Source organism: Physella acuta, unplaced genomic scaffold (genome assembly GCF_028476545.2).
Source record: "Physella acuta isolate Inbredline_101_S28 unplaced genomic scaffold, ASM2847654v3 ptg000385l, whole genome shotgun sequence".
Taxonomy (NCBI): Eukaryota; Metazoa; Mollusca; class Gastropoda; family Physidae; genus Physella; species Physella acuta.
The window spans coordinates 182,601-198,098 of record NW_026731904.1 but is presented as its reverse complement, the minus strand read 5'-3'; the positions used below and the strand labels follow the sequence as shown (position 1 = coordinate 198,098).

General features: G+C 33.8%; 1 protein-coding gene across 15 annotated transcripts in view; it reads left to right on the top strand.

Annotated features, from left to right (window-relative positions):
* LOC131942049 (succinate--hydroxymethylglutarate CoA-transferase) overlaps positions 1 to 15,498 on the top strand; it is a 47,561-nt gene that overhangs the window by 16,112 nt on the left and 15,951 nt on the right. For 3 of the 15 annotated variants that reach the window (XM_059301724.1, XM_059301727.1, XM_059301726.1), the window contains exons 2-5: positions 272 to 394; positions 10,886 to 10,999; positions 12,083 to 12,170; positions 12,259 to 12,332. In XM_059301724.1, the coding sequence (XP_059157707.1) occupies positions 10,891 to 10,999; positions 12,083 to 12,170; positions 12,259 to 12,332 (271 nt within the window). In that variant the 5' untranslated portion in view covers positions 272 to 394; positions 10,886 to 10,890. The other 12 variants (XM_059301730.1, XM_059301728.1, XM_059301725.1 and 9 more) reach the window with 11 other exon arrangements.

Genomic DNA, 15,498 nt, shown 5'->3' with positions numbered 1-15,498 from the left:
CCCCCACGCCCCCCCTCGCTACGCCTCTGTTTAGCATTCAGTAAGACCAAGAATCTTGGCCCTACTTATTACTAAAACTGAAACTAGATCTAAGTCCTACTTCAGTGTTTCTAAACCATCTGGATCTAAAATCCAGGTGATATAGATGTAGTTTAAAATTTTCAGGTAGGACCTAATTAAGACGAAGCACTAGATATAGAATCTAAATCTGGAAGGCCTACTATAAACTACTATTAGATCTATATCAGTAGGCCTACTAATTTTTTTCCAGATCTACCCACTACAAGTATCCAGATCTAGTATACTAGATCAACAGTTCTACACAGATTCCTTATCTACTATTATCTAGATCTTCCAGGTAGTCTGCCTTACTAAATTACCTATGATCTCTACGGTAAGTAGGATACCAATTCAAGTATTAAACCAACAGTGCCAACAGTAGTTGGAGTAGATCTAGATAGATCTAACTAGAACTAGAATTCTATGTCTAGATAGCACTATGTACAGTAGATCTAATTACACTAATTAACTTACTAACTAATTAGGCTCCTAATTATTGAAAATGGCATCGCATCAAGGCCCGAAAGCTTCTACAAAACGTCAAGAAAAAAATCCATGTAGAATCTAGATCTAGATGATTCTAGATCTTATCTACATCCTGCATGGATATGTTTTCTTGACATTAAAAAAAATAATGAAAACATAGATCTAGATCTAGTTAATTTAGGCCTGATAGCAGTAAAACAGATACTGCATATTTTTGGGGTTTTAATAAAATGAGAGTCAAAATGGCGAGAAGGTAAAATAGCGAGACGGAAAAATGCGAGGCATACCTGCGTAACTACGGGTAAAAAGCGAGACACAACTTGCGAGACATTTCTTTCGATTCATTTTTTGCTCGAGATTGCGAGAAGAAAAGTTTTCAACTTGTAAAATGTACCGGCCTTTTCCTCAGCCTTCTCGCATATTACCGTTTCCCGTCTCGCATTTTACCTAGACACATTTGGCCGATTCTACAATTCTAGTCCGAATATGACGCGCAAACCTGGTTTTTCTTATCATGTAATTGTACACTGAGGTCAATGTTGTCTTGTTACAGTCTTGATGGGAAAGAGATTAACTAGATTAATACGAAAGGGGATATGCTCAGATTATTTATATTTTTACATTTTATGATCTAAAGCCTTTGAATACTTTCCTTTACCATGTTTAGCACATGGAAAGTAAATATTAAACAACAAAAAAAAGGGTTGAAAACAATTTTGGTTGTCATGGAAACCCGAAAAACCTCAGCCATTTTGAATTTTTGGGTACTTTAAAAATCGCTAAGTTTTTTTTATTTATGCACTTATTTATAGCAATCAAATTTAAACTGCTAATATTTCAGTTAGTCTATTTAAAAATTTTGTCACGACAACTTGTATGACAAAGCTACTGGTCAGAATTCTACAAGATATGAAAATTATACCTGTTTTAGTATGCAAAAGTTTCATAATTTGTATAATTTGTTCTATGTAAGCCATCACAATGGCACCGAGCGAGAAAAGTCTCAAAGGTATTTGAGATGCCAATTACATATTTTAAAAATCATGCACGAAGTTGTTTAATACGGTTATAAAATCTAGTCTTTTTTTTCGGATTTTTACTAAAGATTGGAAATATTTGATGTTTTTATTATTTTGGTAACTTAACAAATAAACAGGGAGTGATCTCCCCTAAACTTTCTCGAATATTCTTATATGAAACAACAGGGAATGGCAACTCGGGATATAGACATGACTTTTAATCCATTTTAAATACTTAAACTTTTTAAAATAGAATAAAATCTCGTAGAAAAAAAGAATTGCACACCAAGTGAACGTCATATAAAATGTGCAAAATAGTGCGGAATATTTTTAGTACATTATAAATTCACATGCGTTTTTTGAGAAATCGGAAATAGCGAAAATTATTACTTCCGGTCAACGGTAATTACTCAAAATTTGAAAGAAGGCAGAAAATTAGATATTTTACTTACCTGTGAAATTTCATTAACCCATCTGAAATAGTACTCAAGTTATAGGGTTTTGAAAAATTCAAAGAAGAAAAAGTTCCACTTCCGGTTATCGGAAATCGCTCAAAATTTGATACGGATCTACAATTTTGATATAATACTTATATATGAAATTTCATCAACCTAACTGTAACGGTACTCAAGTTATCGTGTTTACACACACACACACAGACATACAGACAGAATTGGATAATCCAGTTTTTCCGACTCCATTACGCATAAAACGCTAAAATTTTGATATATCTGGATTTATAATTTTTGCCCGATTAAAATAAGTCCTCTACATCCCGGATGTAATGAAGGACTGAGGAGTAAAACGGTGAAAACTGTCCAAATTTAATGTGATTTTTGTGCACAATTACAAGACTTTCTCTATACTTCGTATATACGAGAAAGTAAAAATGTAAAAAAATACGCAAAAACTATTTGGTTTTCACATGTAATGGCGCCTTAAACGATGGTATCCTGCTATTCGATAGGCTAGCATATTTTTTTTTTATGCAATTTGAAAAAAAATGGCAGAACTAGGGCATGTTGTTTAAATTTGCATTGTTATTTAAAAACTTTATCTGCAAAGTTTTGTGCTGTCACTAATCAATCACGGAGTTCCTGTACAGCAAATCAATGTTTGTCTTACGAAAGTGAAACTCTGGTTTTTACGTAGGCTTTATGAAAATAAATAGAAAAGTAGGATTTGCAACTTTAATAACATCGATTCTAAAAATATTACATTTCTGAATTATTTTTAGTCTTAACTTTTTTTTTTCTGCGGTCGCTTTGATTGCAAAATCTAAAACAAAAAGCTAGTTTTTAATCCATGTCAACAATATGATGAAAGGATTCTCGTCAACTCGGTTGCCTCCATTCCCTCGTGACAAGTTTTATTTTTGCTTGAAGAACAATCACTGCAATATGGTGGGCATTGTTTAATAAATAAAAATAAAATTGGAGTGATCTCCGCTAAAATGTCGCGAATTTTCTTATATAACAATACGCGGTATTACAACTCGGGGTTTTGACATGCTTTTTAATCAATTTTTAAATAATTAAAACTTTTTAAAATAGAATAAAATAGAATAGAATCTGGTAAAAAAAATAACTGTGCACCAAGTGAACAGCAAACACTGTGTGTATAATAGTGCGGAATATTAGTACTTGATCAACACACACACACACACATATATATATATATATATATATATATATATATATATATATATATATATATATATATATATATATATCTACACTAGCCTTCCCGGCCAGGCCCTCCTCTGGCCTCTGTGAAAAACCTATCTGTAAACGACCATGACTTGTGTGTTTATTCAGCAGCATATACCTGGCATTGACCGGGTTTAGGGAAAATATAAATTTTCGAATTAACCCTAATCACAACCAACCAAAACACAAACCCAAGCACGAACTAAAACGCAAACACAAGCACACACGTATACAAACGCAACACAAACGAAAACACAAACCCAAAATCAAACACAAACGGATACACATCAGCGAACGTAAACAAAAACGCAAACGTTAACGCAAACATAACCGCAAACACAAAAACGCAAACAATAAACACAAAACTTAAATGCTAACATAAAAGTATAGTGCTCACAGTATTGCCCGGAGCACCAAATCGCACCCTGTCGGGGCACCGGCGAACCACCTGATTCAACTTAGTAAATGACTATAGTACCCAATCTTATTCATAATCTGCCGCACTGATCAAAATGAACGTATGCGCCTTAGCACTCACAGGAAGGTTCGGGGCGCCAAATAGCATCCTGCCGGGGCGCCGGCGATTGTGGCTGATTCAAATTAGCTAAAGATTATAATACCCCCAGCTTGTCCACAAACCGAAAGTTAGAAGTAAACATAGAGTACATTTAGGAGTGGCTTCTAAACTGATTAAAAGTGATAATTAGTAAACAGTACGTTGGGTGTGCAAAATAAACAAAAAGCAGTATTTAAAATATCGGCGTTTTACCCACCACAGTGCAGTTTATCAATCTATGCTAATTCATATATTTTTTCCAACACCCCACGAACTAAAGAAAATGTACAAATGGCAAATTTGTAACAAGCACCAAGCGTCCATTGTTAAAATCGGTATCGTTGAACAATACGTAAATATAACGATTATAAGTGTGTATTTCTGAAATGACCATAAAATATTGTTAAAAAACGGATTCACGGTATGGTCATTTCCGGCAGCCATCATAACCATGCCGACGTTTAAGCATAGGATTTAGAGTGATACCAAACCAATTTTGTTGTGTTGACTTTTTTTTTAGTGTTATTTTGAGCTAGAATTTTTTAGAAGTTGTGCTTTGATTTCTGTGGTTTAATACCCTTCCTTCAGATTTGGAGGCATTTATGTGGAACACACACTCGCTCATCAACATTATCCATCTGTTGCTGTACATCTCTATTTCGCTGACCGCCATGTCGAGGAGTCGTCAGCCAATTGTGACAGAGCGTCTATTATGTCCACTAATTCATCTCCTAGGTCATTTACCAAGATAGCGAAAAGTGTTCGTGCAATATATATATATATATATATATATATATATATATATATATATATATATATATATATATATATATATATATATATATATATATATATATATATATATATATATATATTGCTATTAATAGATTCCACCAACTTTTTCCTCGTCGTTTCTCTCCTGTTTATTTCGACTGTCCAGAAGGATTTGTTTGAGCTGATTGCATAGCGATGTTTAGCAAGTATTTCGGCCTTTTTTGTCTGGGGTAGCTAGCGAGGACGATTGTAGGAAAAAAAGTCACAATTATATATTTGCATGGAATTTGTTAATACGTTTATGTGTTAAATATTCAGCGAGTGCAAATCAACTTAGATTAATTAACTTTAATGTAGTGTGTGTAGGTTGTATATTTATAGTAATATTTATAGCAAAGGTAAAAGTATTTAGAATGAAATATGTAGGCTTTAATTCCGCTATACATATAATATCTAATAGAATTTAATAGAATGTTCCTGCATTCTCGGTTTTCATAGTGATTTTAAAGTAGCATGAAATGGCCAAAAGACATTGCTAATCTGACTAGCTGCCCTCAACTGACCGTAACAATAGTTCAACCACCTTTTCTGACCACATTCATAACGCTCATTACGTAACAAAGCATAGGATCAAAACAGAAAGCCGACACGGTACAAAGACGCAAAAACGTCAACAACACACAATATGGACGGACAAGGCAGACCGAGGAGAAGCCGACCAAGGAATGGCCAATGGCAAAAACTAATCTGCAAAGCACAATGATGTGCCAAAATATCTTTTGTAATTAATTTTTCTACCGCGTATTTAACTAAATACGTAACAAAAGTTGAGGTTGCTGTGTAAACTACGTCATATTATTTTACGTATTATTGTTATAAGATCATAATACCAAAACAAACCATACCAATACCCACAATTTTATAATTCTCAACAATTAAATCAAAATATTTCTTAAACGATTTTTGTGACTTTTCTTCTTTGACTTTATTTCTGTGACTTTTTTTCCGATAAAATATTTCCTTTGTGACTTTATCTGTGACTTTTTTCCTAGCGAAAACTGACTTTTTTCTGTCTTTTTTTCCTGCGACTTTTTTTCCGTTTACCAGCGAGGACTGCTTTTTGGCCAGCGCTACATTTTTGGTTACAAACCTTTCATGGATTTTAATTTCCTCTATATCTCTGTGGTGGTGCTGGATGGACCAACGGTTTGGCTAACTTGCATAAAATACATTAAGATTGTGACAATCACGTAGTGGTCTTTGGTTCCGCATTCCTTAATTTGTCTGGCTTATGGATAAAACGTTAGTGTAATCTATTGCACTTTGCTTTTCTTGATTGTTAAACAATTTGAATATATTTCACATGGGTAGTTTAAAAGTTTTGCATTGCAGTAGAGGTCACAATGATGCTTACCGTGTGTGGTAAACTAAGATTTGTACTTTTTATTGACTTTTGTGTAAGTTTTGATAAGAGATTGCTCTACAAAAATTTCTGTGTTTAGTATATTTCAACTCGCCGTTCCTTAGCTCCACCGCCTCTAGGTTCTTAGTAGAATTACTAAAGTGGAGGTGTAGGAAGGGAAGTTATGAAATTGGTTTGAATCATTTTGTTTTACTCTTGTTGCCTTCGACGCAGCCAAGAACTGGTCATGGGGTGGGGTTATATACATGCATACACACCCATATATCTGTCTGTCTTTTTGTCTGATTTTTTGTCAGTCAGTATATATATATATATATATATATATATATATATATATATATATATATATATATATATATATATATATATATATATCATAATCTCAAGGTTTTAGACCTTCCCTCGAAATCCCATCTTCGTGTTTACCTTTCTTTCTGTCTGTGAACATACTAACTTTAGTAACGTTTAACGTAGTTTAATTGAGGTAGAGGTAAATCTATAGAGTCCTTGCAAACACGTGACCTAAATAATGTGATACCTACGTCCGCTGCCACGGTGGTGAACACCGGCGAGTAAACAATCAGCTGTTTAGCGGCGGCGGGCTTGTCTCAAAATGTGTTCATTATATATTGAAAGCCTCGGACCCACTGAACAGAAACAGTACGTAAAAAAACTTTTAGGAATTGAAGATCCTTATATTCGTGTTGACATAAAATGCAGTATTATAAATAATTTAAATCTAGATCTAATTAGTATAAATTCTAGATTATCTAGTTAAGTACACGATTTAGTAGCAACAGATCTGGTAGATCTACGGTACAGTGACAAACGTGAGACCACTTAACCGCTACTAAACCCCCCAAAAAACTGCTTTTCTGTTTCAGAGGTAACAACCACAGCAGTTCTTCGATCTCAGCATGTTATGTAATTTATGACCCTCATGGTCCAGCAGGAAAGTGATCAGAAACAATATACCGATGCTTCCCTCTTAAAATGTCTTACATACATGATACTCAGCCCCCACCTGTTTCTAGCCCACCATAAAACTTCATCTCTTTCTAGGTATCATGGATCTGTTCTCAGCCCAGCAGTGATGGTATGTAATTTACGACCATCATGGTCCAGCAGGGTGGAGACTAAAGAGTACCACTTCCCTCCCCTCAAAATTTCTCACCTCCATGCTACTTCGCACCCAGCCCCCAATTGTTTCTAAACCATCATAAAACGTGATCTCTTTGTAGTTAACATGGATTGCTGATCTTAGATCTCAGCCAACCAGAGATAGCACCTCTCAAGGGTCGTCCATAAAGGATGTCACACTCGGAGGGGGGGGGGGAGGTCGGTAATTTTGTGACGATGGGAGGGGGGTTCAGATGGTGCAACTTCACACTTTTGTTTTATAGATAAGAAATGTTAGAAAACGAATTTTAGACGTTATTTAGCGTTTTAGAAAACAGTTTTGATAAATTATAATAGGAATTGATTAAAAACTCTATTTTGACAAATTTCAGACAAGATTTTGTAAAAATATCGATGTTTAAAAAATTCAACGGCAATTTTGAGGGGGGGGGTTGTAGGCTGAGGTGTGACGTCATTTTAGGGGAGGGGTCTGGCTTTTTCTGACGACGTGTGACGGAGGGGAGGGGGAGGTAAAAATCGTCCAAAAAAGCGTGACGTCATTTATGGATGACCCCTTATGTAATTTATTACCCTCAGGGCCCAGCAGGGAAACAAAGGGGAAATAAGTACCACTAATCTGCTTCTAAATTTAACTAAGATCAGTCCAGTATCAGATACATAGCACTACTGTAATTAAACACATACTAGGTAGGCCTAAGTAATTTATTAAAGCCTTCTACAACAAAAATATCAACTACTTCTAAATGTTAACATAAGTAGCAAATTCTAGATCTAAGTCTAGTCATACAATCTATTTCAATTCCAGGTAATTTCGATCTCGTTTGCTAAATAAAATGATTTCCTAGAATCTAGAGCTAGATTCTAGATCTTAGAGACAATTACATTTTTATTAATAGGCATATTTTTTATTTGTTAATTATTGGTGTATTATGAATCGAATATATATTATGAATCGAATGTAGATCTAAATTTTGAAAGGCCTAATTAACTCAAATTAATTTTGTGATTAAATTTAATTAAATAAGTAGATTCTAGACTCTATGTCTACCTAGCATAGCCAGTCACTCTAAATCTAGATTTAATTTCGTTTACAACATGATTAGATTTAGAGCTCGATTCTAGATCTAAATATTAAATAAATATTCCAATAAAATTTTATTATTACTTTTGACTTTGGTCAATTGCTATTTATGAAAGTCGAGCATATTTGTTTTATTAACAGTTGCTTTGTAAATTGAAATGAAGTTTATTGTTTACTGTCACTACCTTTATAATACTTTATTTGCCGCTGCTTCACTCGCACCGCTTCGATAATATGCCAATTGGCTAAAAATTGACAGTCTACGTTCTGTTGATTGCCGATGTATATTACCTTGGTTTAGTATAACCATTGGCAGTCGAAATAAAGGAATCCCTTTAGATCTGCCACTTCGAGTAACACATCCTTCCACAGCACAGATCGCCATTTTGAATGCAGACCTGTACACCGCGATGTCGGATGTTAACACACTGAACGATTCGTGGCGTTATATGCAAGGACTCTATAATATAACGCTGCTGGTAGTGTGTCAGTCAGTCATCGCGATAGATTTTTAACTATCAAAGTAAACATCGAACCATGTAGTGCTTTTAAATTAAATCGCATTGTCTTATTATAAGTAATAAAGTTCGGTTTGTTTATATAACGACTTAAATCTATTTTATAGTTGCCACAGTTTTTACACTTTTGCATAACGTGAAGAAAATACTAAATACACGCACATTGCTAAAACATATTAAACGGATCAATGTCAAATAATATTAACGCTTAGATGTCTAGAAAATATTGATACATTTTTATAATAGTAGGGTCGAAAAAAAACTAATTAATTAAACTGTTTTGTAATTTTACCAAGGGAGGTAATTTAATAAATTCAACTCTCGCTAATAAACAAAATGTGAATGCAAAATATGCGGACGTCCAAGAGGCAATAATGGTTGGAATAATATAATTAGTATGGATTAATAAAGTGCAATATGGTAGGTAAAACATGGATATTTTAAATACTGCTTTTATTTATTTTATACACTGAACGTATTGTTTACTAATTATTATTTTTAATCATGAACAGTTTAGAAACCACTCCAAAAAGTCCCCTATGTTTCCTTTTGTCTTTCGGTTTGCGGACAAGCTGGGTTTTTACTTTCTCGTATATACGTAGTATAGAGAAAGTATTGTAATCGTGCAAAAAAAAAAATCGAGATTTTTACAAATCTCGACGTTTTACACCTCACTGATACGGAAAAACATAATTTTGCAATCTTGTCCGTATGTCTGTGTGTGTGTGTGTCTGTCTGTCTGTCTGTCTGTCCGTGTGTAAACACGATAACTTGAGTACCGTTACAGCTAGGTTGATGAAATTTCATATATAAGTATTTTATCAAAATCGTAGATCCGTATCAACTTTTGAGCGATTTCCGATAACCGGAAGTGGTACTTTTCCTACTTTGAATTTTTTAAAAGCCTATAACTTGAGTACTATTTCAGATAGATAAATGAAATTTCACATGTAAGTAAAAGATCTAATTCTCTACCTTCTGTTAAATTTTGAGTAATTTCCGTTGACAGGAAGTAGTAATTTACGCTACTTCCGATTTCTCAAAAAACTAATGTAAATTTTAAAAGTACTAATAATATTGCGCACTATTATACACACCTTTATTAGGCGTTCGCTTGGTGCGCAATTGTTTTTTACTGAGATTCTATTCTATTTTTAAAAGTTTTAGTATTTAAAATGGATTAAAAATCATAACTATATCCCCAGTTACCATCCCCTGTTGTTTTATATAAGAATATTCGAGAAAGTTTAGGGGAGATCACTACCGGTTTATTTATAGTCGTTTTCTTTTGTCTTTAGTTTTGTTCTGTTCCATAGTTGGTAAATTAAAAAAGAATCCCCCATGGCGGAGCAAGGGTAGGTCCTATGCAGCTCGTTTATATCTATAAGTCTAAATCTTACTCTTAGGTTTCTATCAATGTTAGAGCGGTTATCGGTAACATGTTCTACTTCCTTTTTCTGAACGAAAAAAACAACAACAACGAAAAAAACCACAGTATCCCGAGTAACGTTTATGTTAAGTATATCAACATTAAATTGTGTATTGAGATTTCTTTAATTTTAATATTTTTATTGATTTATCGGGAAAATATAGTGGTATTTTATTCTATATCTGTTTGAACTTAATAACTTAAATTATCGTTTTATTTATGTTGATGTATTTCAATTTAGTTTATGCTAATCTATGTTGATGTTTTAGCAACCTCGTATTTATGCTAGTATAAATCACTTAATGTTTTTCTCTATAAGCATTTTAAAACAATACCACATTTTTACTTAGTACATTTTTAAACGTTTATCAACATTTTCATTAAATCTTTGACATTGGCTTTGAAAAATTATAATCATCTGATCAAAATTGAAGCACATAAAAATCATTCAACAACTATAATATTGTGTTGCAATTTAATCCATTTTTAAAGTGAACGTACTAGTTAAATTGAGCTCTTAAAAAGAAGTTTCGTTTGGTGAGGGTAAGGGGGGGGTAAGGTTAATTAAGTTAATTTATAGTAAAGCTGAAAAAAGCATCTAAAATTATAATTCCAACAGAAAACCTCTCTACTTTTAAGTTGGTTTGACGTATCTACTTATATTAATTTTAAGAAAAATTCAAACCACAGATCTGATGATGAGTAGTTACAGAATGACTAAACAATTTGTGATCAAACCTGCACACTGTCGTCGTATTAGAGATGCCTTCAGAACAACTTTATTGCACTTTAAGCCCCAAAATTGTGAGTAGAGAAAAAAACCTGTATAAGTTGAGATTTTTACATTGAACCCATTTTATTGGCATCATTCATATCTGATATTTGATATAATTTTTGTCACTCAAATTGCCTTCAAAGATATAAAAAAATAACATGTTAACAAGTATGCAGGCCTGCCACCCCGTAGTACATCCACGTCAACCTACCACCGATTAGTGTATCCACGTAGACCTAGCATGCCTTTAAACATCCAAGAAGATCTGCAACCCATTAGTATATCCACGTAGACCTGACACTTTTTAGTAAATCTGCATCGACCTGAAACCCCTCAGTGAATACATTTTCATGAGACGTAAAACGAAGGAGTCTGTCGATTGTTTGAAAAAATATTTGAACGACTCAAAAACTGAATCATGGGTTGACTGATGACTTCTCTAGACAGCTGACTTACTCCACCGCTACCAACACGCGCGGTGGATGCAGTCAGGGGTAGCCTTTGGACTTCTGTGTAATTGCTCTGCTCTCATTTCTGTCTGTATTTTGTTTGTCAATCTATAACCATAAGTATAGGTGAAATATAATTATAATAACTATAAGTAATTGTATATACAGCGTTCGTAGTTAGTAATATTTACACACAATATATTCTTTTTAAAGTGTATATGACATATGTATCTACAGTGATTGATGAAAATATAAATCATATACTGCAAAGATTAGTTCTATAGTTGTTGACTTTAGAATAATCATTGTAAGATCAGCTGACCTCGTTTCTTCCTCACTTAGTTCCATGCTAATGAAAATATGTTTATAAAATACCCTTCTTTGTTCTAAATTTTAACACTATTATGTAATAGGTGTAAACATTTTGTATAACATATGGTCTATCGACGCCATTTTAGCCTGCTTTTCTTTCTTGATTTGCTTTCATTGCCTTGTCCAACCAAGAATTAACTACAAGGAAAAAGTTGTTTGATTTAGGCTCTATCTCTAGATGAGTTGTGGTCCCCATCTATCGAGCCTCATTGGAACTCTTCGTTTTGATAGGCAAGAATGACCCAATTCTAAATGTTTCACAAACATACCATATTTTATTTTCTATTTCAGCTAGCAATAAAGTCTGTTACAGTATTAATGCAAATAGCCAGCAGCCCAAAGCAGCACTGAATGGAATAAAAGTACTTGACTTATCTCGGTAAAACGCTTCAATCATTGATTAAGCAACAGCAATTGAAGGACATGAGTTCAAATAGTTTTTAATTATTATCTTTCAAATGTACCAGAGTGTTGGCAGGACCTTATTGTACTATGATCCTTGGTGACCTTGGAGCAGATGTCATCAAAGTGGAAAGAACTGGTAAGTCTACCTCTATTATTTTTTTTTTAATAGCCAAATTTGATTGAGTTTAATTATTCAATAATCCAAGCAGTTGAAAAATGCGTGTTGAAGTGATTTTCATTTTTGGTAATTTTAAAAATCTTTCTACCAAGTACTAGGTGAATAAAATTAATTTGAATTTAATCCATTCAACTAAATGTAAACAATCTGGTCTCAGCATTTCGCTAAATGTATAAAATTTAAACAAAAATTGTTTTGCTTATTCTTTTTTTTAAATAAATTAAGAAATATAGCTGAAACTCTAGCATAGTTAATTTTGCATTGATGTAAAACTTAATTTTATAACATTACAAACTATTATTTAACTTGTTTCCTCGTTATTTTGTTGTACGCCATTGATCAAAACGGACGAGCGTAATTTCGACTACTTCTGACTGACCAATGTCTCTGAAACGTTGTAGGTGTGTCAAGACCCGATGACAATAAACCGCCGTCATAGTAATGATGGCTTCCGAAAACGGCGATACCGTGATTCCGTTTATTTTTACAATGTTTTAATGTCATTTCAGAAACATATGCTAATAATCGTTATACTTACTTATTATTCAACTATACCGGTCTAGTTTTAACAATAGACGATTAGTGTTTTATGCAAAATTGCCATTTTTTCATTTTTTGGCCTAATCGCTGAGAATATCGAGCAGATCACAAAATATGCATTACGTAAATTACTGTATTTAACATTATTGTAAAAACACTCAAAGTTTTTAGAAAATAAATAGAAAATTATGTTACGTCCTACTAAACTTATTTCATTAATTAAAAAAATTAATATGCAGGGTAAAAAAATAAATCTTCAAAAAAAAAAAAAACCTGATCTAGTAGCGGACGACACATTTCTGCTGAACGGTTAATCGCGTCACAACACACTTTACAAACTAACCCAATGTATCAGTCATATTATCGTAGCCATTTAAAAACAAAAAAAATTCGTTTTTTTTTTTTCAAAAATCATTTTCTAGGCTACCAATTAATTTTGATAATTACAAATTAGTATCAAATTAAAGATAATATATGTAGTTTTGAATTGTTTAAGTCGTCTCGAACAATAAAGAAGTTTACAATCCAACTATAATGACATTTAAAATATAGTCATAACAATTAAAATCTCAACAACATGAACTAGCATCTAGGTTCTAGTACGTCTACATTAAAAATTTAAGTGAACTAGCATAGACCATTGTTTAGGAAGTATATCAGAATTAAGAGTGAAGAACAAAAAATAAAATAAAATTACTTACATTTTAAAAAATGTATCGTCTCTTTGATTTTAAAATAAATGATTACAACTATGAATAATAAAACAGTGGAGACCAAAAAGATCCGCATCGGAAAAATGTGTACAAAAAATACGCAACGGAAAAGTGCGTAAACAGAAAATGCGCACACAGAAAATGCACAAACAGAAAAATTCGCAACCAGAAAAAAGCGCAAAGAGAAAAATGCGAACACAGAAAGATGCGCAAATTTAAAAAATACGCACACAGACAATTACTAACAGATCTCTCGGCAAATATGAGAATGACACTGTGTGTGTGTGTGTGTGTTTATGCTTCCATGTTTAAGTTTGTTTGTGTATGTTTGTTTGCATACATTTATTTTATTCTTGTTTATGTATATTTCACATTAAAAAAATTCCACCGCTCTTTCTAAAATGCATAGAAACATAAATTAAGATTTTCCGATCATACATTCATAGATACTGCTACGGAAGTCGCTTAGGAAATAGATGATTGACCCACACATTGTTAGACAACAGCGAAGGGTTGTCCACTGGCAGTTTGTCAACCAGGGCTGTGTAATCACAGATGGTGTGAACAAACCTGGATCGCACGACAACGCCTACACCCACACCTATATCGACCGTCGTCCAACCGACAGACAAACTGACCGACCCACCCGTCTGTCTGAGGGCACAAAGGAAAACCATCCGTCCATCCTGCTTATTTTTAGACATGTTAAAAGAGGTATTGATATCTAGTCAGGGTGGGTGGGCTATTTGATCCGTTTGTAGGCGATATGTGTCGGTTTTTAGTTTAAGTGAGGCTGTAAATGTAGATATATATGTAAGTGTAGGCAGTGGCGTGCATGCCTATGTAGATGCCCGGGGTCAACTCAAGAAGAGGATGCCCCCATATATATATATATATATATATATATATATATATATATATATATATATATATATATAACTAGTGTAGTTACTAAAGACGATTGATAAGAACGCAATACAGTCTGTCAACTAAGACATGACCAAGGCCAAACTGAACTGATGCAACGGATGCAGGTGGTGTGACAGAAATAGAAACAAAAGTCTAATAATAACTAGTACAAGACGACTGCGTAGTTGGGAGGCGATATAAACGGACTGTACGACAGAAGTGCGGAGTTCATAGCTATGAGGCAACGGATAGAACCGATTACAAATACAAGACGACTGCGTAGTTGGGAGGCGATATAATAGGACTGTACGACAGAAGTGCGGAGTTCATAGCTATGATGCAACGGATAGAACCGATTACGAATACAAGGCGACTGCGTGGTTGGGAGGCGATATAATAGGACTGCACGACAAAAGTGGAGAGAACAGAAGTTGAAGCCTGAACTGTAGATACGTGTTTTAATTTGTGAGAATAAGATCGGAAGCCTGAACCATGGACACGTGTATTCTGATGTGTGAGAACTAGTGAGGACAGTGGGGGTCAGTTGGTTCATTGTATTCTTGTGGAACATTGATGCATTGCTATGTGGAACATTTCTATTGATTCAATTAATAAAGAGATAAATGTAAACCTGCACTTCAGAGTATCTGTATTGTGATTAATGTTGTGTGCCGGTCAAAGATAGCACAAGTAAATACACTCGGTAACAGTTGGCGTTGCGAGTAAATACACTCAGTAACATATATATTAGCCGTCCTGTCCAGGCCCTGCACTGGCCTCTGTGAAGAACCTATCTTTAAAGGACCATGACGTGTGTTTAGTAATCAGCATATACCCGGCATTGCCTACCCCAACCTCAATCACAACCCACCAAAACTAAAACACTCTAACCACAACCAACCAAAACTTAAACAAAACAAAAGACAAAAAACGCAAACATAACAAAAACGCAAACACAACTA